General features: G+C 37.7%; 3 protein-coding genes across 4 annotated transcripts; 2 read left to right on the top strand and 1 right to left on the bottom strand.

Moving 5' to 3' along the window:
- Positions 1-439: 439 nt before the first annotated feature.
- On the top strand, positions 440-3,045 carry nog3 (noggin 3). Its single transcript, XM_059324894.1, has one exon. The coding sequence runs from the start codon at positions 963-965 to the stop codon at positions 1,626-1,628; it is 666 nt and encodes a 221-aa protein (XP_059180877.1). The 5' UTR covers positions 440-962; the 3' UTR covers positions 1,629-3,045.
- Positions 3,046-6,046: 3,001 nt separating this feature from the next.
- Positions 6,047-12,819, bottom strand: LOC131960079 (chromobox protein homolog 2-like). Of its 2 annotated transcripts, none has more exons than XM_059325304.1 (5): positions 12,750-12,819; positions 12,624-12,667; positions 11,547-11,612; positions 10,545-10,614; positions 6,047-10,465 (listed from the first exon to the last, which is right to left on the bottom strand). In XM_059325304.1, exons 1-5 carry the CDS (start codon positions 12,813-12,815, stop codon positions 9,068-9,070), a joined length of 1,644 nt encoding a protein of 547 aa, XP_059181287.1. In that variant the 5' UTR covers positions 12,816-12,819; the 3' UTR covers positions 6,047-9,067. The 2 variants fall into 2 exon arrangements, with proteins under 2 accessions (XP_059181287.1, XP_059181288.1); XM_059325305.1 differs by having other exon boundaries at positions 6,047-10,462.
- Positions 12,820-14,361: 1,542 nt separating this feature from the next.
- Positions 14,362-24,439, top strand: LOC131959458 (cytochrome c oxidase assembly protein COX11, mitochondrial). Its single transcript, XM_059324660.1, has 5 exons — positions 14,362-14,530; positions 17,355-17,712; positions 18,353-18,508; positions 21,912-22,037; positions 22,943-24,439. The coding sequence occupies exons 2-5, from the start codon at positions 17,401-17,403 to the stop codon at positions 23,129-23,131; spliced, it is 783 nt and encodes a 260-aa protein (XP_059180643.1). The 5' UTR covers positions 14,362-14,530; positions 17,355-17,400; the 3' UTR covers positions 23,132-24,439.
- The last annotated feature ends 303 nt before the right edge of the window (positions 24,440-24,742 follow it).

The raw sequence follows: 24,742 nt of genomic DNA, 5'->3' as shown, positions 1-24,742 counted from the left end.
TACCAATATTAGTGTCAACAATAAAACACTGACAAACTAAACGATACCTAAATAATCTCCCTTCAAAATAAAGTGTTACCATATATTGCTTAAGTCACAAAGGCATGTTCAAAAAATTGCCTAAGTCACATTTCATTTTGACTTAGGCATAATAAATCCTCTTAAGTCACACACTTGACATAGGCCATTATCTAAAAGGGGTAAAATCACATGATCTGATCAACTGAGGATGTAGGCGATTTTATCATAGGTGGCCGGCGTCATGAGGAGATGATTTAGGCAAAAAAAATAAACAAAAAAAAAACAATATATATATATATATATGTATATATATATATTGACAAAAAATCACTTAGGCGATTATTTTAACAGTGTGTCGATATTTGAAAAAATCTGCATAACTTTTACTTTTGTTACATTTCGATGCTGATGCTTTTGTACTTTAACTTCAGTGAGGTTGAATGCAGGACTTGGTAGTATTAGTACTTTAACTGCAGTAAAGGAACTGAATACTTCTTCCACCACTGTGTAGTACTACTACACTTAATTATCATCATGTGTGCGTGCCAGTGCGCAAACTGTGGGTGTTTGAGCGGGATGGGAGGGACCGCCCTGCTGGATACTCAGCTGCAGTCTGAGGCGCCTTCAGTTCGGCTGCAGGAGCCAAAGAAGGGGGACCAAAGGAGAACCAGAGGAGGACTACAGGAGAACTAGAGGAGGACTACAGGAGGAGCAGAGGAGCAGCAGCCTGAGCGGCAACATGCGGACTGGTAGCAGCGTCCTGCGGGGCGCTGAGTCGTCTCTCCGGGGCCCGCTGACCGGGGCAGGTCGGGGCTGAGTCCGGACCCGGGTCATGGACTCTCTGATCCGCCAGCTGCTGTCTAAACATTTCTGAGAAGTTTTGGAGCGCGTGGGACTTGGGGAAGCCCCGGGACGCGCGTGGAGAGGATTACCTGTGAGACATGGATCACCTGTTGGCCGTGTTCCTGCTCGCGCTCTCTCTGGGCTTCAGGATCGAGCAGGGCGCGTGCCAGCACTACTACCTGCTGCGGCCCGTGCCCAGCGACACTCTGCCCGTGCTGGACATAAAGGAGGACCCGGACCCGGTGCTGGACCCCCGGGAGAGGGACCTGAATGAGACGGAGCTCCGGAGCGCTCTGGGCAGCCACTTCGACCCGCAGTTCATGTCTCTGTCCCCGCCGGAGGACAAGTCCGCGGCCGGGACCGAGGACCTGAACGAGGCGGAGCTGCGGCAAAGACTCTCCGGGGCCATGCCCAAAGAGATCCGGGCCCTGGACTTCGAGGTCCCGCACGGGAAGAAGCAGAAGCCGAGCAAGAAGCTGCGGCGGCGGCTGCAGCTGTGGCTGTGGTCGGTGACCGGCTGCCCGGTGCTGCACGCCTGGAACGACCTGGGCAGCCGGTTCTGGCCGCGCTACCTGAAGGTGGGCAGCTGCTACAGTAAGCGATCCTGTTCCGTCCCTGAAGGGATGTTCTGCAAAGCGGCCAAGTCCACTCACTTCACCATCTTGCGGTGGCGGTGCCTGCAGAAGAAGGGGGGCCTCAAATGCGCGTGGATCCCGGTCCAGTACCCGGTTATTACCGAGTGCAAGTGCTCGTGCATCAACTGAACTCTGCTGCTGAGAAAAAAACTATTTTTATACACACGCAGCGAATCATTTATCATTTAAACTCTCAAGAGTCAGAAAAAATGGTTTTCATGCTACAAAGTGAAGAAAGTTCTTTTTATTTAAAATGTTTATAAACATATTCATGTTTTAAGAGGAAATTAGATGTTCAGACTGACTCTGAGAGCAGATGACTTGTTGCACTGTGCAGTGTGAGATTGTATATTTGATGTACATGTTTTTATTTTCTGACAGAACTTTGTATAAAAATGAAGCTCAGTATTATTAATATAATCACATCTACTGTATCTGTTTATATTTATACTTTCTGAGATTAAAAACGAGAAATATGAAGGGTTCTACTCCAAATATCACAAATACACTGCTCACAGTATAAAAAATAATAATATTAATATGGACAGATTATTATTAATAATAATTATTAAGTTTGAATTGGAACTCTTGATAAAAACTTTTTATCTTCAGATGCTGTAAAATAAAAAGGGACAGTTTTATAAACTCGTGACTGAGATTCTTGGTTTATTTAGTTATTTATTTATGGCTTCACAAACAGAGATGGAGGAAATACTCAAACCCTTAACTGCAGTAGAAGTACTAATACCACACTGTAAAAATTCTTGGTCACAGTAAAAGTTCTAGATGGAAACCGTTACTTCAGTAAAAGTACAAATACCACAGTAAAACACTCTGTTGCACAGTTCTTTTAAAGAGAAACCTGGTCAAACACTGGTCCAGTGTGGAGACAGATCAGTGTAAATTATCTTCCGGACGATTATCAACCATCAACGTATGTCCACTTTGTTTCGGACGCTGAGAGGCTCAGGTCATTTGTTATAATTGTATAAAACATTACAGAAAGATGGAGACGCCTTGTTCTGAAAATCTTACAGGGGGACTTATTGTAAGTAAAGAAAGTTTTCAGAACCGGTGGTACAATTCCCACAAAAACATCATATGAGTGATCCTGTTAACTGGTGACTTCCTGTTGAAAGTGTCCCTGGTTACTGATAATAACTTCTTTGCCAAAAATCATTGTAGAAGTTATACTTTCACAGTGCAACAGAAATAGACTGTAAAATCTAAAATTGTATACCACATTGAATTACCATTAATCATGAAACAGTACAAAATATTGACTTTATCTGTCATAAAATGTAGAAAACAAACATTTTGGTAAAGTTAACCAAGAAATACCATTACGCCACAAGCAATTACCCTAAACATGATGGGATCATTCTGTCTAAATTACAGATTTTGCTGATGTCTGCATTTAAATTAAAAACCCATTATCATACAGCAGAAGCATAGCGTAATGTCTCATGTATTCTCACTGGTTTTTGTTTTTTTCATCAATGTTTGGCATTAATAATTACCACATGAGATTGTATTTTAAATTGATTAAAGTAAAATGAAACATGTTCTGTTTGTGCAAATTTCAGCGGAGTCACCAGTTAATACAGTCACTCGTTAAACCGTAACACCGGAGGCCCCTATAAAAAAAAGTCTGTGCTGTTTGTAACTTTGATTTAAAACTAGTCGTTTAATTGACTACACGCTATTGAAAAGTGATGGATGTATTCTGTCGTCACCACATCACTGACCGAGAAGGTGGACTATTGCATGCACTTTTTTCTGTCAGTTAATAATAAGGTTTTACAACAGTTGATGCCGCAGCTTTTGTCCAAGAGGCTGTAATTTTTATCTGCAGCCTTTTTAAAAAAAACACAGTCAAAAAAAAATAAAATTATATATATATATATATATATATATATATATATATATATATAATTTTATTTTTTTTTGACTGTGTTTTTTTGCTGATGCTGTGTTTGCATTATATATATATATATATATATATATATATATATATATATATATAATGCAAACACAGCATCAGTGGAATTTAAATGTATCTTTTTTTTTTACTGTAGGTAAAAACACACAAAGATATACTATATGTACACACATACATAGACAGTCGCAGAAAGACAGCAGTGACAACAGTGTGTGTGTGTGTGTGTGTGTGTGTGTGTGTGTGTGTGCGTGCATGTGTGTGCACACAGGTTTTAGCAGGTAGATGAGTGGGAGAACAGTCGGATGTAACACTAAAACATTTCGAGGTTTTCACTCTGCTGTGAAGAGACAGACTGCAGCCGCCCACACACACACACACACACACACACACACACACACACACACACACACACACACACACAGGGATGCTTTAGCTCACAGTTTGTTATTTCCTAATGATTTCTTCTGTAATCTGGCGCAGATATGGAAAGAAAAAGAGACTGAAATGATCCTGCATGCAACACAATTCAACTTTTGACTACATTTTTTTTTAGAAAATTACTATCTGTATAAACGAATACGTTGGATGCTTTAAGTACCACAAGAAAAAAAATGGTATACCTTAGTGTATTAGAAATATAATTGAACATAAACGTTATGCGAGTCACTTTTATGTTTTGTGCTTAATTTGAAACATACTTACATAATATTTGTAATTTTGAAAAAGTAGTGCAAAATAGATGTCATTAAGTTCAACTTCAATGTACTAAAAATGCAGTACACTAATAGTATACTTTATTGTAGTGTACTTTAATTTTACTTTTTTGGAAATGTATTTAAGTATACTCACTAAATGTGTGCTTTAATTTAAGTTCACATTAAGCTACTTCAGTTTGCTTTAAGTTTTTGGAGATTCAAATTCTGATAATATTTCTTCAGTTAGTATAACTTCAAATGCATGATTTGTTCTTGTAATGTAGTATTTGTATACGCTGGTTTTAGTCCCTAAAGACTACCTCAGTGTATGCAGCAGCTGTGTGACGTCACCCCCATCAGCCAGCAGGGGGCAGCACTGAGTCTCTGTCTGTCACTCAGCCTCCATTAAAATAAATGACTTGTGTCAGTGTGACAACATGTGAAGGTGTGTGTGTGTGTGTGTGTGTGTATGTGTGTGTGTGTGTTCACACTGCCCCACAGTGTTCACACACTGTTTATACATACCGGTGTGTGAGGCCCCTCTGTCTGTCTGTCGCAGTTTGTTTACTCAAACTTTATTTTGGGAAAATTCCACCTCGCTGCACGACTCTGCACATAAATCACTGATGCTGCTGCAGCTTCTGTCACTCACACACACACACACACACACACACACACACACACACACACACACTGACCTGCAGACGTGCGTAATGAGTTGTGTTTTAAGTACATTTTCACAAGTGTTTGCACAGTTTTTCTCCATATTTCAGACACACATTTTAAAGATAACAGGTAACATAATAACAGTCAATATTACAGATAACAGGTAATATTATAGGCAATATAACAGATTATAACAGGTAATATTTCAAGTAATATTGCAGGTAATAACAGGAAGAATTATAAGTAATATTACATGTAATTTTACAGATAATTAAAGGTAATATTATAGTTGATATTACAGATAATAAGAGGGAATTTCAAAGGTAATATTACAGATGATAACAGGTGATATTATAGGTAATTCTACAGATAAAATGTAATATTACTATTACTAGGTAAAATTATGGGTAATAATACAGGTAACAATAATAATACAGAAAAAAAATTCTGGGAAATAAGTAGGGGGGTAAAAATGCATAATTCCATCACTCAAAAAATAAATGCAAAAATATATAAATCTAAATAATAAAAATTAATTATTACATGGGAAAGTTAAACTAACTTACATTAGCTCTGAGAGTCCTGTTTGTTGACTCACCCACCAAACCTTGTTGTTCTTTATACGTATCTTCGCTGCAGCCATAACGTCACTTCCATCATAGCATCCTTCATAATGACTACGACCACTAGAGGGCGCCGCAACTACAAACATAAATATGGGTCATTGTAAGCTTGTGTACAAACAACACGTCAGTTTTGTCTGACGGCAAGATGAACCTTTTTAAAGCCACCAGACCTGTTTGACAAAACAAGTCATTTTACTTGTAGCAGAACACGGGAGTTGCTGGTTTGTTGCCTCCACAACAACTTATTGTTTATGTTATTGGGTGACTTTGGTGAATCCAAACTTACCCTTTAAAACACGAAATTCACACAAATAATACAAGCTAACGAACCAATCAAGGCAGCGGTAGAGCAGCAACTCCTGTGTTCTGAGGTAAAATTGTTGTTTTTGTCAATGGAGTCTGGTGGCTTTGCAAGAGCAAGCTAACATCGTTATTTCACGCCACGTAAACATAAACAAGGCTGTCTGACGGCGAGGTGAAAATATTCCACCGCCATCTCCAGTTGGTAAATACCAACTGTGAACCTCATGCAACCACACTATAAAAATATTCCTTAAACCCATTTCCTTAATTTGCGTTTTTTGCTGGATTTTTTTCATCGTTGGCACACAGATTATTGATGTTTGCTAGGTTAATTTTAATGAATTTGTGCCATTTTGAGTTAATAGAATTAATATAAAACTAGGACATACAGTAATATCATTAAAAAACAGACAAATAATACAAGTGACGGATTAGAATATAAATACAGTAAATAGTCCATGGGAGAGCCACTGGTGAAGCCCTGAACTGCAGCCACATCCTAAAACACTGTCTGATGATGTGAATCGACACATTTTCATTCTTTAGGTACTTATTGTTTATTTCAAATACCTTGAAAATGGCAGAGAGGCACACAGGCTACAAGAATCTGAAGCTAGTCAGCCAATATGAGCACCAGAAAGTTATCAGTCATCACATGAAAAAAAAAACATATTTACAATATAAATTAACACATAATTCAACTCCAAAAGACACTGTGACGGCAAATGTATTAAAATGGTATAAAATTGGATATAAGTGATAATGGAATGTCAGCTTACATTTATACTGTGTGTAGTGCAAGGAATACTGTCAATAATACAAATTAAAAAACAATATAATTCACATTCATAACAGCTTTGGTCCAAAGAGAACTGAAACATGATGGGATGAGAAGTTACCGATCACAGACTGATTTTTTTTAATTTAATATTTAGATTAAACATGCTGCCCTGGATGAAGCCACATATTTAGTTTGGATACAGGTCCGACAAGCACAACATGTCCTACTCAAACTAATCATCACAAGCAGCTGAACGGTGGCAGTGGGCTGACAGACTGGGAGGAACCTGAGGCACTGGAGAGGCGGTGTCGTACACCTACACCTCGTTTACACCTGATAGTAAAACACAGTCTGAGAGAGGCTGCATCACTGGCTGGACAGGTCACATGATTTACCACATGGCCATCATGGTACGACCATGCGGTGCAGTTGAAAGCTCTGGCAAAAGAAAGTGAGTGGAATTTGGCTGAAATTTAGGGGAAAGAATAAACCTTCAACAAACCAACATCCACACCAAACTTATTCAAAAAAGTTACAGTTTAACACCAACCAACTGTTATTACTGAGTTCTGTGGTTTTACTAAGCAATTTGTTTGTTTTTTTTAATGCGAATTATTCCCCACAAACCAAACTCGTTCAAAAAAAAGTTACAGTTTAACATCAACTGACTAACCTTGGTGAGGTCTGTTGTTTTTATAAGCAACTGGAACCTTATTTCTTCAGTTTTTTTAGTTCTAAATGCTCCACTACAAACCAAACTCCATTCAAAAAGGAAACAATTTAATGCCACCCAACTGTCCTCTGACTCTGTTACTGGTAAAGTGTGGGTTGAAAGTTTTGGCAAACAAAAAACCTCGTAAGTGGACTTTGAGTAACAATTAAGTTGTCAATGTACTATATTTGAGTGAAATAATTGACTTTCAACAAACCAACGCTGTCTGAACCAAACTCCAAACTTCACTTCCTGCTACTTGACTATCCTTAAAGAGATCAGAGTTTTTTCTGAGCAACTTTTTTTCATTTTTAGAATTTTGTTCTCCACTGTAAACCAAACTTCATTCGAAAAAGTGATATATTATGTCTGTTGTTTATTCTGAGTAGGGTTGCAAAATTCCCGGAATTTTCAAAGACGGAAACTTTCCACGGGAATTAATGGGAATTAACGGGAATTTATGGGAATAAACTGGGAATTTTCTAAATTGAAGGTTGGCTCTTCTTAGGGAACTTAAATATAGTTGAGGAAAGTATATTTTAGCATAATCTTGACTAAAACAAACAGATGCCATTCAAATACACTTGAATATCCATGCCATTCCTCAATCAAACCCTAACCCACACAAAGGTTCGCAACAGGCTCACAAATGTGAGAGTGGAAAAGCTGGTTGGCATTGGCGCAAACCTAAGGCTCTTTGAGCCTGACACAGAGCCATCCTCAACAAGGCTGGAAAGTGACACTGAAGAGGAAGACTCAGAGTTGGATGTTGAGGAAGGGGACATGTTGTTGGATGTTGATGAGGAGCAGGAAGAGTCTATTGACTGAGCAAAAATGCAGAGGATTGCTTGAAGGAAGGTTTGCATGTTTAATGGAACGTTTTGGAGGAAGAGTGGCATTTTTCATTTAACATTTTGAATGGGACTTTGTGGAGATTTTTGGATGGGGGGGGGGGTGCATTTTTGAATGAGTGGGGTTAGGGGATGGGTGATATTGAACCCAACACTCCTGTTTTTGTTCATCCATGAAACAAGTAATTAGAACGTGTTCTACTCTACTTACAAATAAATCTGTTGAAATATCTGTTGAAAACATTTTGTATGGATGTTTTCTTATGACTTTTGCTTATATTTATGCTTGTATATAATATATTCCCAATTAGTTCTCATAAATTCCCATTAATTCCCATTATGGAATATATATAATATATATATATAACATAATACATATTATATTATATATATATATATATATATATATATATAATATATGGAATATTTCCAAAATTCCCAAGCTTAACTTCCCATGGAAATTTACCGGAAATTTTCCAGAAATTTACCGCAAATTTTCCGCCCCTTTGCAACCCTAATTCTGAGCAAGTGGGACTTTATTACTGGTTGAGGATCTTAATGTTATATTTAATTATTAAGTGCAACAACACAAACTAAAATAACTTCACCTGCATTGTTTTGTATCTGCATGTGTGGATACCACATGGAGAAAATGGTACAACTACTACACGAGGCTGCAGGATGAAATGCTAAACTTCCTCCTCTGGACTGCAGGTTAATATCAGGTGTGAACGAGGTCAAACTTCAGGATTCCTACATTGTTTCAACAAATACTTTGATCTCTCTGATGTGGTTTTTGTCTTCTACTACGTATGAAACATCACTTGATTACTGAAACCACAGAAAGTGAATTGTCTGTTTGGACAGCACAACAAGTCCCCAGACTTTTTGTGCATTTTGAAGCGTGTAAAGATTGGGGACCGACGGGATCCTGGGAACCCTCGGAGCTGTTGCAGGAAGTGTTGGAGGACAGTTCAGCTCTGGCGCCACCTTCAGTGATTCCGTGAGTTGAAGAACCCGACGCTTGTGGGTGACTCCTTCACCGTCACCGTGATGAAGTTGGCCGTGACGTCGGTGACAAACACGTGCTCCAGGAGGCTCCGGGCTGGCCGCCAGTCCGTCTCCGTGTCAGACTCGGTGGCGTCGTTGCCGAGGCTGGGCCTGCTGTTGACTGGAAACAGCGTGGCGTCGTGCTCCGACTCGCTGCTGCTGGTCTCATCCGAGTCTCCGGTACTGAGCTCGTTCAGGCTCCGACTCTGAGAGGCGAGCCCGTGTTTCCTCTCCTCGTGCCTCCCGCCGACGCCGCTCCCTCGACCGGCGGCGCTTCCTGTCATCTTCTTCGTCTCCGCCCCCCTGTCCTCCCGTAACCGCCCCTGCTCCGCAGCGCCACCTGTCGCCAGTCCAGAGCGCTGCCCGCCAGCTGTCGTCCGAGTTTCTTTGACGCCTCCTTTTACAACGACGCCGCTCCGTAAGCTCGACCTGGACGCCGCAGCTCCGCCATTGTTCCCCTGATGGCTGCTGCTGGACGGCGGCTTGCTGACGCTCTGCAGGTTGAGAGCTCGGAGGTTGAGAGCCTGGTTGGCCCGGTCTCGAGGCGTCGGCGAGGACGAGGCCTTGGAGAGGCTCTGCTGCTTGTGTTGAAGCGGCCCGGTGCCCTCCTGCCTCCTCTGGCTCAGCGGGGAGCGCTGCACCGCCGTCTGGCCTCCGCCGAAGCTGTTGTGCAAACCCAGCGAGCCCGGGCCGCCGCCTTGTTTCAGCGCGGACACCTTGTAGCCGTCTCCTCGGCCGCTGGCAGTTTCTGAGATGGAGCGCTTCAGCTCGGACAGAGAGTTCTTACTTTGCGGGGACGGGCCCGTTTTGCTGTAGGAGGACGAGGACGGAGACATGGAGCGGCTGGTCCAGATGCAGCTGAGAGACCCCGCCTTGGAGGTGGCGCTCTGTGAGAAGGAGCTGGCGGAGGTCTGGGAGGCGGAGGCGGCCTCATCTCTGGACATTCGGCTCAGCCCGGTGTAGGTGAAGCTCGCTGGCTGCAGAGGTTTCTTTACGCCGGGTCGCGGCTCGTCCCTCTGCGGTCTGAGCACCTGGTGGTGGCGTGGAGGAGGTGGAGGAGGAGGAGGTGAAGGAGGAGGCGGCGGTCTGCTCTTCGCTTGCCTTAACGCCCGCAGGTCAGGGTGGAGTGGCTTCCTCCCGCGCTTCTTCTTCAATGGAGGATCGGGTTTGGCGAGCACGATCTGAGGCCTCTTCTGGGGGACGGGGTGGACGCGGGGACCCGGCTTCGCCTTCTTCGTGTGATCTTCATCCTCTGAGGAGGAGGAGGAGGCGGATGACGACAGGCCGGAGGAGGAGGAAGACGAGGAGCGGCTGTCTTTAGTGGTGGCTGGCGCTGGCTGCTGAAACAATAAAGAATAAAATAACTGAATGCGTCTATGATTCTTCTGTACGAATTAAACTGGAGGAAAGACGAATTACCAGAATCTTCCGCGGTCGTCCTCTCGGCCTCTTTCCTTTCTTCTGGAACAGAAGCTCCCGCTCTTGTTCTCTGAGAAATAATAACACATAAAACATCAAATAAATGAAAGGAGAAACTGTCTGAAACTTTGTTCACTGATGATCCGAGTTCACTTTCATTTTGTTACGGTTTACTTACTTTGATTCTCAGAATATTAATCTCAATAAATAAAAAATCTGAATCATCAACAATTCTGAAAATCAGTCAATCTCAGAAATTACTTCTTATGTAAACTTGTTTTGGACTTTAAGTCTGAAAAAGTTAATGATTAATTTTCATTTAGACTTTTTGATATTTGATTGCACAAATGTATAAATAATGATAATGAATAACTTGAATGAAAATGAAGGTGCAGCCCTATTTATTCTACTGTAAAAATGTACAGAGAGAAGTGACAAGAAAAATTCTGGTGATCCATTTTCTAAATCTGATACAAATTGTCTCCTGTGTTTATGATTTCACAACAGTTAAAAAAAATGCTTTCATTTTTTCTGAAAAGTTGAAAGGCAACAGGCCCAGGTGAAAAGAATGTTTTGGCAGGTGAAATTATTCCCCCAAATTTTTTTACATTTTTCTGAAAAAGTGTCCGAAAATGTTGTTGGAATTTCGGCTACATTCAGAACACGTAGTAGACGTGCGATTCAGCCTCTTGTGGTCAAATGGAGTATTACAACAATAAAGACTTAGAAAAATGAGCCTGACAAAAAAGTGGCAAGACCTTTTTTACATTTTAAAAATAGTGAAATTAATTTAGATCAGATAAAAAAAATAATCAGCTGAATTTATTTTTATTTACTCTGACTTGCCTCTCAGGGCTTCCGTAGAAATGTGCCATTTGTTTTTAAATAATTTTAATCTTTTTCAACATTTGTTTCTTTCCGTTGAGAAACATCTGCTTCCATCTCAAAATGTCCACACACACACACACACACACACACACACACACACACACACACACACACCTCTTGTGGAAAGCTGCCAGCAGCCTCGGGTCCAGAATATTTTCTTCTGGCTCCCAACTGTTGTGCCTGAAAACATTAGAAACAAGACGGTTGAGTTAATAAAATCTCTTCATTTGTATTTTATAGTTTTAATTTCTGCGTGATGACTTAAACCTGCTGCAAGTGATTTTTATGACCATTTAGGGGCAGAAAACAAGCTGAAACCACAAACGCCAACATTTCATCACTTTATGAATGTGATAAACACAGCTGGAGTTCGTGAGCAAGAAAATACAAATAATTAACCAAAACAAACTAAAGAGGGGAACGTTTTTTTTCCACATTTCACACATTTAAATAATTAAAATATTAATGAAAATAATAATATTATTAAATCAGATTTATATAGCGCTTTTAAAATGTACTCAAAGTCGCTTGTTAAATTGTATTGCTTAAAATATACTGATCAAACTGCCTTAATGTTATATAAAATGACTATATTAAATTGTTATAATATTTCTGAAAATAATGATATTATATGGATAAATAATTACCATAGATATACTGGTTGGACTATTCAAATATTAATTTAAAGTCCTATTAAAACATAACAAGATATAAATATATTTATAATAGAGTGGAAGATGTAAACAGAGCAGCAGGATGCAGTAACACAGCTGTACACATGATGGATGTTTACTGGTGTAAAATTGGTTTGGAACCATAATTAAAATAAAATCAAATAAACTGTGTATTTTCAGTCTAAATGCATGTATGTGACGTAGTGCAGCCTGCAGCCTGTTTATATTCACTACATTTACAGTAGAAATCCTGCTGTTAGCATCAGCTGCTTGGTGTGAAAACGGCTCGGAAAAGCGGAATAAGTGGAGCAGAAATGGCTGCTGCAGCTCGGTGTGTCCGCTGTGTGTTTATCCGTCAGAGTGTTGAAGATAACCCCGTTGGTTTCATCTCCTCTGCGGGGATTAAAGCCCTCCGGCAGCGGGGTAAACACCGCGGTGGAGCCCGGCATTGTTTGGGGCCATTTTTTCACTGTATGTGTCGTTAGCATGGATGTGGCTAACAGTTAGCTATACTTACTTAGACGACCACCCTCTCCACTTCACCAGATACTCAAACTTTCCCTGAAAAACAGACACAAGCAGTCAGAACCGGGCCGGGCAGAAGCTCCGTTCCCGTAGAGCCCAGAGGCGGGTTTTCTCTTACCTTTCTCGGCCGTTTGCTCAGGATGCATTCCGCATCAAATACCTGGCCGACTGTGACCCCCTCCATTACTACAGCAGGCAGCCCCTCCGAACGGCGAAGGAGCTCGATTTGACCCGCAGCGGCCACCGTACAGCCTGATCATCAGTTATAACCGTGTTATAAACGTATTGTACATAACGTCACACTGTTAAAATAATCGCCTAAGTCATTTTTTGTAAAAAAAAATTTAAAACCTAAATCATCTCCTCATGACGCCGGCCACCTATGATAAAATCACCTACATCCTCAGTTGATCAGATCATGTGATTTTACCCCTTTAAGATAATGGCCTATGTCAAGTGTGTGTCTTAAGCGGATTTATTTGCCTAAGTCAAAATAAAATGTGACTTAGGCAATTTTTTGAACATGCCTTTGTGACTTAAGCAAGATATGGTAACACTTTAATCTGAAGGTGTCTACATAAGAGTGACATGAGCGTGTCATAAACATGACATGGGATGTGTCATGAACATTAATGACACTTTGAAGTAACATTAATGCTCATGACACTTGCCATGTCATGTTTCTGACAGGCTTGTGTGACTCTTATGTAGACACCTTCAAAATAAAGTGTTACCATATCTTGCTTAAGTCACAAAGGCATGTTTAAAAAATTGCCTAAGTCATTTATTTCTCTTAAGTTACATAATTTACACACAGTTACTGTGCCTATGCCAATAGCTATCCTTTGTTACATCCTTTTGAGTGAAATAATCAATAAATGTCACATGGTGAAGTTTTTTGTGTTTCCTGCGAAACTTGAAAAAATGACTTAGGCGATTATTTTAACAGGGTGACGATAATAAGGTTTACTGCCGTGAAGGTAAATAATAAAAACAATGATATCTAATTATAACTAAATAAATGTACAGATTAAACTGCTCAACTTAACTGAAAATAATTATATTATGTTATGATAATATTCTTGAAAATATATTTGTTTAACTGCTCAATTGTAACTGAAAATGTTTAAAATATTATCGAAAATTTACTGGTTAAATTGTTCAAATATTACTGAAAAAATACATACATTTTAATATTACTAAAAAATATACCTATTAAAATTCTGAAATATTACCTAAAAGGAATTATACTCCATAATTATAATGTTATTGAAAATATACTGGTTAAATTGGTCAAATACAACTGAAAACAATTAGATTAGATTGTTTAATCATTACTGAAAATGTAAAGGTTAAACTGCTCAAATATGACCAAGATAATTATATTAAATGACAATAATAATATTGAAAATAAATTAATTATTAAAACATTACTGAAACCGATTAAGCTAATAGATTATCATGCAAAATAATTACATTTATTTATTGTAATATTGAAAATATACCAATATTTTTTTTTAAATGAATGAAATTATTTAAATGTCAAACTGCTCAAATATTACTTAAAAATAATTACATTATGAAAATATTAGTTTATATTAGTTAACCAGTTGAAATATTGCTGAAAAAAGAACTTAATTATCAAAATGTTATAGACATAAATGCTCAAATATTACTGACATTTTCTATTAAATTATTTTCTTTTCACTTTCTACTGTGGAAAGAAATATATTGAAACTCGTCGGTTGTACATGTAGGACTGTTTCTTTGCGGAACCTTTAGTCTGTGTCTAAAAGGGGAACTAATTCTATGTTGCACCCGTGTTATGTATGTTGTCCGTGAAACATGTTAAATGTGTTTGTGTCCAGCGGTGAATGACGGTGGTTTTCTTTATTAAAGGTAAGTTATTAGTACTTTAATCACTATTTTAAATAACCAAAACAAACCGTGTTTATAACGAAGTCAGTAGTTCAGTTAGCATGTTAGCTAATAAACCGGTGACTCCTGCAGGTCAGAGACGTCTAACTAATGCTGGGCTTACACCAAACGATTTCCCCAGTCCCAGACTAAAAACTGAAAGTCTTTAGTAAATCTAGGAGTCTTACTGGAGTCACAGCGCGGTCCCGTCATCCCGATCGTTAAGTGTAAGGTAGTAATCTGCGCTGTTTGATATCAGTCTTTTCCTAGTCTTTGGTTTGCGATCAAATCAAACGTGTTTGATATTATCGCAAGTCGCAGTGACGTAACACAATCAACAACCAATAGATGAGCGGGTCCAGACCGGCAGAAAAACCACTTCGACAGGAAAAAGTAACATCACAATAATGTCAGAAAACTCAATCCTAAATACAAATATAGAGATGTATTATATTTATGGCCACAAGCGGGATTTTGGGGGCGCTGTTTCATAGTAAAGAGAATAGTAAGCAGACCCGGTTAAAATGTATAAATAAATGTATACATAAATAAGTAATAAATAATTGATAATTAATGTGTGATCAACTAAATGAAAGTTGATAGAGCTGATAAGTATAATTATTCTTATTAAACAAATAAATTAAATATAATTAAATACGACATAAATGTACATCATGAATTATTTTCTAAATTTTCCTTTCCTTTATTCTTCCTTATCTATTCTTCTTGTCTATTTTTACTGTAAAATAGTCAACTTTTCATGTCAGAAAAACAGAAACCCTTTTTCAGCTTTGTGAGGGGCATTTTGTGCCGTCTTCTTTTCTTTTTCTTTTTCCAACACAAACCACTGCACACACAAATATTGCATGGTAGGTAAAAAAAATGCTAAAGGAAATCTAGTTGTAGTCTTGTAAATAGTGACCCTGCAAGATTCACAGTCTTTGTAGAATCTCAGTGTGAGACTAGGCTGGGACTAAAAACTCTAAACACTTGTCTTTAGATGTGAGCAGGTGTGAGCTGATAGTCTTGCAGGAGTCTTTCCAAATCTTTTCAAAGTCTTCTGGTGTATAGGTAGCATTACTGTTGGCTCGTTTTATTCAACTACAAAACAACTATTAAATAAATAAATGACATTTAAAACTTGCCCAATCAATACCATCCGAGCTAAACACAAAGTTTAACTTTTATGACCGTTTTATTACCTTCCTTTTATGTATTGTTAATATAGCAGAAGAACCTCGTTTAAGAACTGGAGAAATTAAGGTTTGCATGTTTTTTAACAAACGGACATAAATGCTACAATATAACTGAATACATGTTAAGAATCGTCAGTGTTCGATGGTGAATGCGGTGTTGTGTCCTTACTGGTTTCCAAACTAACTGGTGCCCTTACTGGTGTGTGCAGCTGTTTTCTGCCTCATTTAGCAGATTCGTCAAATATTTAATAAACATATACAGTCATGGAAAAATGATTAGACCGCCCTTGTTTTCTTCCATTTCTTGTTCATTTTAATGCCTGGTACAACTAAAGGTACATTTGTTTGGACAAATATAATAATAACAACAAAAATATCTCGTAAAAGTTAAATTGAAGAGCTGATATCTGGGCATTTAACATTGTTTTATTGATAATGATTTTGGTTATAATCAATAAAAACATGGAAAATGTCTAGATATCAGCTCTTCAATTTAACTTTTAGGAGATATTTTTGTTGTTATTATTATATTTGTCCAAACAAATGTACCTTTGGTTGTACCAGACATTAAAATGAACAAGAAATGAAAAAAAAAACTAGGTGGTCTAATAATTTTTTCCATGACGGTTCATGAACAATTAAATTGTGTCGTAGTGAATTGGAATCCAGCTCTAACCGATGTTGCAAACATTATATTTTCATGCTTTCTTTTTATGTGTAGGTGGCTGTGATGTAGTGTTCACTTTTACAACAATTTTATCCACAGTAGATAGGAGATGCGACCTGGAAATCACCAGTGAAATGTTTATTAAATATGTGACGAATCTGCTGACTGAGGCAGAACACAGCTACACACGTACGGGAACCAGTTAGTGTTGAAACCAGTAAGGACATAACAGCGATATACATGCGATCCACCAAAACATTATTATATATATCCGTTTAAGCAAGTAATCCCAGTGGCTTTTTAATGAAGAGATCAATTCATATTTTGGGTTCAGATCACAAGAATGAATGTGAATGTTTGGAATTAAAGACTTTATTTGGTTGTCGGAGATATTTAGTCCTATTAAAACAGCCACAGGAACAGTTAAGCATTAAGTTAATATATAATATAGTATTTTTGGTTTGTAAACAAAGTAGCATTAAAAATAACTTTTTTGTTTGTAAACAAGGTGACATTAAAATATAACTTTTAAATAGAGTTTTGGTTAGTAAGCAAGATGGCATTAAAATATAACTTGTATTCAAAGTATTTCGGTTTCTCAACTTTTGGGAAAATTCATTTGTTTGAACACATAAGTAAGTTTCAAGTGAAATAAGTAAATAAAGGGTTTTTTGATTACTTGACTGACAAAAATGTAATCAGCAAAAACTTTTGATTATTTTGTAACTGTTTTGGTAATTTTTTAAAAGCAAAATAAAACAATCATTTGATGGTTCCTTGCCAAATGATTAAAAAAAAAAAAGAAAAAATGTAATTAAATAATAATAATTAATTGCAGCCCTATTTTACAAATGATTCACATCTACCAGCCTTTGCAGATATTTTCTATTTATTTTGTGTGGAGGAATACAGTGTGTGTCTGCTGGTGTTTGTCCTCCACCAGGTGAGTTTCTTCCTGCCGTCCCAGCCTCAGGTGTGGACGTCCCACCATGCTGCTGCTGCGTCCGTCCCTCTGCTGCCCTCAGGCCTCCGTGTTGTTGACGCGATGCGTCCGGACGCTTCGGTGCGACGCCTCCAGGACGCTGCTGCAGTCTCAGGCTGAGAACTTCCTGCGGCGCCGGCTGCCCCCGCGCCTCCACGCACAGAGCCGAGGCACCAAGAGCCGAGGCCGGAAGTTTAAGAGCCAGGAGGAGGAGTGGAGGACGAGGAACAGGACGGTGCTGACGTACATCGCTGCTGCTGGAGTAGGGATGATCGGCCTGTCGTACGCCGCCGTGCCTCTCTACCGGCTCTACTGCCAGGTGAGGAGGACCACTTCCTGTTCCTGATGTCTTTAACCTCCACACCAAGGTTATTATAGTTAACAAAAACTAACGAAATAAGGAAAACTAGAATTGAAAAAACATTTTCGTTACCTGGAATAAAAATAAAAACGAGAGTTTTTTTTAAAAAAACGATAACTAACTGAAACTGTATTTTGTGGTTACAAAACTAACTAAAACTAACTAAAATGATAGTGAAAATGTCCTTCGTTTTCGTCTTTGTCAACTTTTTTCATACGTAAACCTTTTTGGTTGATATGAAATCTATTTAATCTATCTGGTTTTATGACTTAATAAACTTATTGGGGCTGAGATCGATCAGACAAAAGAAATATAGGAAACATTTATTGGGACCTTATTGAATCTGGCACCCAACAAATACCCCATTACAAAAAAACTAAAACTAACACTAAAACTAATAAAAACTAAACTAAAACTAGGCATATTCCAAAAAATAAAACTAATTAAAACTAGCAAACACATTCTAAAAACGAATTAAAACGAACTGAATTTGAAAACAAAAAATCACAAAGAAATTAAAACTAATGAAAAAAACAAAACTATGATAACCTCGCTCCACACCTGCTCATCATGTGACCTTTTTATCTTCACCTGGCAGGCGTCGGGGCTCGGCGGCACGGCGGTGGCCGGACACGACACGGATCAGGTGGAGACGATGAAGCCGGTGAAGGAACGCGTCCTCAAGATCACCTTCAACGCAGACACACACGCCAGCATGCAGTGGAACTTCAGACCGCAGCAGACAGAGATCTTTGTAAGTTCTTCTTCAGTGCCATTTATTAACATAAAAATTGACAATTTTTTTCATGGGGGACAGTGGATTTTTTTTTTTTTTTTAAATGAATGAAAACATCAAAGTATACATATAGATCCAACAACAAAAAGAAAGAAAGTACAACAGTCATGGCTACATGCGTCCATTATTAAATTACACTGTTTACAGATATAAGAGAAATGAATAAGATACATTTCAATTTTCAACTGTGTCCCATCGCGTCCACTTCTCCCATTTAGTCAAAAAGACATTTTCCTTCATTCTAAGTCTGTATGTCATTCTTTACATGTTATGGATTTCTCTAATGATTTCTAATCATTCATTTACAGCTGGTGGCTCGACCTTACACCATCTTCTTGTTATTGTTTTTTTACATGTGACCAGTAGTATTTTTATTAAATATCTGTCTTTGACCAGGACATAATGATTAAAATTCCCAAGGTACATAACACTACATTCTCTAGGTATTGTATAACCCAGGACATCTTTAATTATTTTGTGTACATTTCCCCAAAATGGGTTAAGTTTCTGACATCCCCAGAAAATATGTGTATGATTTGCTTCCCTTTCTCCACATGTACGCCCGCAAGCATGCTGGGAGCCTGTTTGTTTACTTTTTAATTTGGGAGTGATGAAGAAACAGGTCAGATTTTTCCACCCAAATTCCCGCCATATTCTGGAGTTTGTGGTTGTGTGCTGTACTTGACACATATTCTGCCACTCCTCTACGGTAATGTTAATCTTCAATTCATTCTCCCACTTCTCCTTAATGTACAGAGTGGAGACATCTTCTGAGTCTCTAAAGTTTTGGTACAGTACTGAAACTGCTTTCAGTTTGGTTCCATCGTATGTCCTGATCATTCCATCGAGTACACCATTCAGGTTTTTTACAGTTTGTATTTCCTTTATAAAATAGTCCCGCAGCTGTAAAAATCTGAAATGGTCTCTGTTTTCAAGGCCATAGTCCCTTTTCAGCTCCTGGAAGCTCATTATGTTTCCATTCTTCATTAGTTTACACATTGCTGTGAGCCCTTCCCTGCCCCAGTCCCTGACATTATAGTCATTTGCCCCCGGCTTAAATCCGTCATCATAAGCAAACCAACTTCCCAGTTTTATCTTTCTTTCTAATTTGTGTTGTCTGACCAAATCAAACCAGATAGTCAGTGTGTGTAGAGTTATCGGGTCTATCCATTCTTGTAGGACAGTGGATTTTTAAGAGAAGAAAGCAGGTCAACAGTAGATGTCACATAGAAGTGGTTACATTATCTGAAAGGTGGAACCTGAAGATTAATCTGAGATGCAACTCATCACTGAGTCAAGATGTTCCAGTCGTACATTAGAGATAAAATACGTTTATAAGTCTTTGGAACATTATGATATGAGTTTATGAAGTCCATTCTCATGTTTAATTATCTCTCACAAGTTGTTGAAGAAATTTTTGGGTTGATAATATTTGTGACACAGATTTGGTGCTAAATGAGTCAATTTATTATTTATTTGAGAATTGATAATAATGTTGAAAGGTCCCTCCAGAATCCCACATGAAGACACCAAGACTTGAGGAACACCAGATAAATCCAGGCTGTCATTTGGTTTCAAACACTTTCTAAACATTTTCTCTTGCAGAAAACCAGAACAGTGACATTGAAAAGGGAAACATTGGCACTAAAATATTAATAATGAAACACTGGCATTTATGTATTTATTATTACATACCATAACCATACCATTACATAACATCATTTTTTTTTTGTATTTTTGTTGTATTTATCAATTTCTCACGATTTTCACAGGGAGGTAAGGGTTTCAGGGGAGAGGGCAAGGAGAGAATGACACACCAGGTTCCTACAGATATTTGATGTTTTTAAAAACTTTTCAATTTTAAACATAGTGCTTTTAAATTAAGGTTATATCAGACGCTGATTCTACTTAAAAACAGATTAAAAAGCTACAAGTGTTCCACCTGTCACCCTTCTGTAGCTTGCTGTCACAACATCATGTTGGTTGTTTAAAGCAACAAAAACTTATTATATATATTAATATAATGTGATGAAGAAGTGAAATAATCAGTATCCTGTTTTTACTGTTTGTGCTTTATATAAGGGTCAGTGACAAATAAGGTGTGGCAAGATGTCAAATGGTGTAACCACAAAATGATAATAAATATGAAATACTTTATCCACCTACAGTGTATTTAAGTGGACTTATACATATACTTACTTCATTTAAATAAAACTATAGTATTTCTACATTTCCACATTTCATCAATATTGAGAGAACATATTCTGAAAACAAACATTTTTTCTAAAGTTTTGACAAATTATGTAAAATGTATTATACTTTACCATAATGTTGCAATGTAAACGTGGATTGTATTATTTTTCTCATTTAAGTTCACATTTATTTTCCTGTATATAATCAGATTTTTATGAAAAAAAGTGACTGGTTGCACCAACTGACACTGGGTTCGATCACGTCATTGACCCATAAATATGTAATTTATCACAGCTGTCAGATGCTGGAAGATCTTGAACATTGAAAATGCTTGGAAAGTGCTTGAATTCGACTTTAGAAAAGGTGCACGAACCCCAGCTTTTTCATATTTATTTGTATTTTTTATTTTTTAAAGATTATTTTTTTGGCATTTTACTGCTTTATTAGATAGTGACAGATAGAAAGGGGGAGACATGCAGCAAAGGGACCTCAGGCCTGATTCGAACTCGGGTCCGCTGCAGCAAGCACACGGCCTTAACCCTCCTGTCGTCCTTCCTTCTTTCCTTCCTCCTCTATCCTCCTTTACTTTCTCTCTTCTTTCCTCCCTCCTTCCCTTCTTTTCTTTCCTCCTTCCGCTATCTCCTTTACTTTCTCTCTTCTTTCCTTCCTCCTGATTTCCTCTCCTTTCCTCCTTCCTTCCTTCTTTCATCCCTCCCGCCTCCATTCCTTCCTCTATCCTCCTTCCTTCTTCCCTTCCCCCCCTTCCTTCTTTATTTTTCCTTCCTTTCTTCTCCTCCTCCCCTTTCTTTCCTCCATCCTCCTGCCTTTCTCTCTCCTTTCCATTCTTTCTCCTTTTCCTCCTCTCTTCTTTCCTTCCTCCATCCTTCTTTCTTTCCTTCCTTCTTTCCTCCATCCTTTTTTACTTCCCTTTGCGTCCTTCCCTCTTCTTCCTTCCTTGACCCGAGGACAACAGGAGGGTTAATGGTACGCGCTCTACCTGTGTGAGCTACCGGGACGCCCCAACTTTGTCATATTTTAATAGTTTTTTAATAAACCCGGTGATTTTTTTTTTTTTTTTTTTGCATGTGAAACCAAGTTGTGCACTGCTGTCCTGTTGGTCTGAAACCACACGAGTCTGTAACGTTTCTGTTGTGTGTGTGTTGTGCAGGTGGTTCCAGGTGAGACGGCGCTGGCTTTCTACAGAGCAAAGAACCCCACAAACAAACCTATCATCGGCATCTCCACCTACAACGTGGTGCCCTTCGAGGCGGGACAGTACTTCAACAAGATCCAGGTACTCCAATCCTCACCTTTTTTTTCCTGACCGAAGACTTTATTACAAGGATGATTGCAAATTGCAAAAGATACAACAGTGTTTTAGCATTTTTTTTCTCAGAAGGTTAAAAACTCAAACTGTAGATGTAGATGAATTCTGGTTTGTTATACCTTGAGACCTTTTTCTGAATATAATTTTTTATAGTTTTGCCCATGAATTCGATCAATAACAATTTTGTTTCGGCGATTTTTTAAATATGTCATTTGAAGAAATAGAATATATTTTAAGATCAGATTTTGGTTATTGTTCCTCATCTATTATCTTTACTTCTTTGATAAATATTAGAGAGTCTGCACACAAAATAATGCTTCAAAGATCATATATTTAATTTATTTACCACCTGATGAGGAAACAAAGACCTTGACGCTTAAATCATAAATTGGTGGTCATTAAATTCAGTATCTGTTCTAGAAATATGTTCTATATCTATATATCTTGTGTGCACTCTTTTTTGGTGTTTGACATATTCTTTTTTCTAATGTTTGTGCAAATTTTTAGACAAGTCTTGTTGAATTAGGTGATTCTGGTGAAAATTCATTTTACATTTTTTACATTTGGTAATTTTTTTCCTGATGAATGCGTTACTCACACAAGAGAGTTCTCGGACTCAGATTTTAAAACATCTGATGTTAACCTCTTAATCCAGGGAGTCCCTGCTGTTCATGCTTAATCTATTTATAGAAGATAAAAATGTTATACAGCTTTGGAAACATGAAGCTGTGAGAATCATAAACCAACAGGTACTGTATCTTGTCCAAGCTTCTGTTTTTTACAGTTTCTGACTATCATAAATTGTGTAATTTTGGTGATTTTAAGAGAGTTAATGATGAATTTGTTTCAAATTTTTTCTCATGTCTCTGCAGTGTTTCTGCTTCGAGGAGCAGCGTCTGAACCCTCACGAGGAGGTCGACATGCCCGTCTTCTTCTACATCGACCCCGAGTTCGACGAGGACCCGCGGATGGCCCGAGTGGACACCATCACTCTGTCCTACACCTTCTTCGAGGCCAAGGAGGATCAGAAACTCCCTCTGCCAGGGTACAGCTACAACTGAGACAGGATCCTGGTTCTGGTTCTAACATCTGTCAGAGGAGAAAGGAAGAGAAAAATCCAAAAATCTTTTTTTTTTTAAGCTGAAGTTTGGGCTTTTCATCTGGAAAGCATTGGCTCCTACAAAGAGACTCTTACACTGAAAATCTTTTTTTCTTTTTTGTCAAATTCCATTTCCTTTAATATTAAATAAATAAATATGCCTATGAAATAAATCCTAAAATAAATAAGGCAACAAATAGAAATAAATAAATGACTCAGTCTGAGGACTTTTATAAATAAAAGTAGACCTTTTTTAAAATAAAACATATTTATTCTATAAATATTTTGACTCCTTCATATATTTTTCTAAATTTATAAATTTATTTCATAGGCATATTGATTTATTTAGTTCCGTATTATTTACTTGAATAATGAATTAAATGACTTTCCATAATTTAGTTAAAAAATAAAAAAGGGCCACCACATTCATGTTTGGTGTCTCAGATTTTTGGGGTCGCTGTTCGGAAAATAAAATATAAAGATTTGAGAATAAAGTCGAAAAAGTTAAAGAAAAAGCAATAATAGAGAAAAGTGAAAGACTGTTATCATTATTATTAGATACTTTATTGTCCCAAAGGGTAAATTTTCATTTCTTGCTAAAACAATATGTAGCAAACAAGACCAAAGACACAGTAATAAAAATTGAATTAAAATATGTAAAATATTGCACATACCCTGTGAGATAAAAGATACAAATATCTATAATTGAGTATAATAGTATTACCTATAATTGAACTCAGAAAAAAACATTTAACACAATGCATTAAACAAAATTTACAATGCAGTGTGTATATTATTATTGTTTAGTATTATAATTAAATTCTCAAACAATATCAGATTAATTTATTTTCCTGACAACGGCCCTCATATTTTGTAAGTAAACCAGGTTCCTGGAAATCCTGGAATCCTTTAAGGCAGTTTTTCAGTCACTTTACATTTTTGAAATGAGTTTTAATCATCACAATCTGCATCTTGCTGTCACTCCATCTGCTGATATTTGAGCTAAACAAGGTTTGAGGTTGAATCTTTACGAGGAAAGAGAACGATGGACGAGTTTTTCTACCTTTCACTTGAACAGACGAACAAAACCTGTCACAACTTCAGAGACTGAACATTTTCTTGTGTCACTGAAAGACGTCGAGAACTTTAAACTGCTTGTGTTCATTCTGATGCCTCAGAGACTGTATTTGTATATAAATCATTTAATTATTACAGCAGATAATTGTGAGAAAGACTGAAGATGAATCAATAAATTATGACTTAAAAGCAATCTGAGATTTCACTGAGTTGACTGACATCTGAAGCTTTTAGGCTTAAACAGTTAAACGTTTAGGGAGCTTATTTAGTTGTTTTTTTTTGTTCTATAGTAACATAAAATAAAAAATAATAATATGAATGTTCCTCCCATAAAATGTAGAAAATGTGTAGTAAAATATTTTTTTTTTGCTTGTTTGAAAAAAAAAAACGTTTTTACACTTTTACAAACACTTTTATTCATTAATTTATTTTGTATTCTGTGCATTATTTGTTTTTAACACTTGGATTTTCTCATAGGTAAAATTGTTTCCTGTTT

Source organism: Centropristis striata, chromosome 21, assembly GCF_030273125.1.
Source record: "Centropristis striata isolate RG_2023a ecotype Rhode Island chromosome 21, C.striata_1.0, whole genome shotgun sequence".
Lineage (NCBI taxonomy): Eukaryota > Metazoa > Chordata > Actinopteri > Perciformes > Serranidae > Centropristis > Centropristis striata.
Note: the sequence above shows the minus strand (reverse complement) of the source record. Positions and strands in the feature narration are given on the sequence as shown.

What these genes read in the sequence shown, in the direction of transcription:
- nog3 (XM_059324894.1), top strand. Translation starts at nt 963, where the DNA reads ATGGATCACCTGTTGGCCGTGTTCCTGCTCGCGCTCTCTCTGGGCTTC.
- LOC131960079 (XM_059325304.1), bottom strand. Translation starts at nt 12,815, where the DNA reads ATGGAGGGGGTCACAGTCGGCCAGGTATTTGATGCGGAATGCATCCTG. An exon ending in CTGGCAGCTTTCCACAAGAG is followed by an intron (nt 10,615 to 11,546) that starts GTGTGTGTGTGT and finishes ATTATTTCTCAG; the next exon opens with AGAACAAGAGCGGGAGCTTC. An exon ending in GACGACCGCGGAAGATTCTG is followed by an intron (nt 10,466 to 10,544) that starts GTAATTCGTCTT and finishes TTATTGTTTCAG; the next exon opens with CAGCCAGCGCCAGCCACCAC.
- LOC131959458 (XM_059324660.1), top strand. Translation starts at nt 17,401, where the DNA reads ATGCTGCTGCTGCGTCCGTCCCTCTGCTGCCCTCAGGCCTCCGTGTTG. An exon ending in TCTACCGGCTCTACTGCCAG is followed by an intron (nt 17,713 to 18,352) that starts GTGAGGAGGACC and finishes TTCACCTGGCAG; the next exon opens with GCGTCGGGGCTCGGCGGCAC. An exon ending in AGTACTTCAACAAGATCCAG is followed by an intron (nt 22,038 to 22,942) that starts GTACTCCAATCC and finishes ATGTCTCTGCAG; the next exon opens with TGTTTCTGCTTCGAGGAGCA.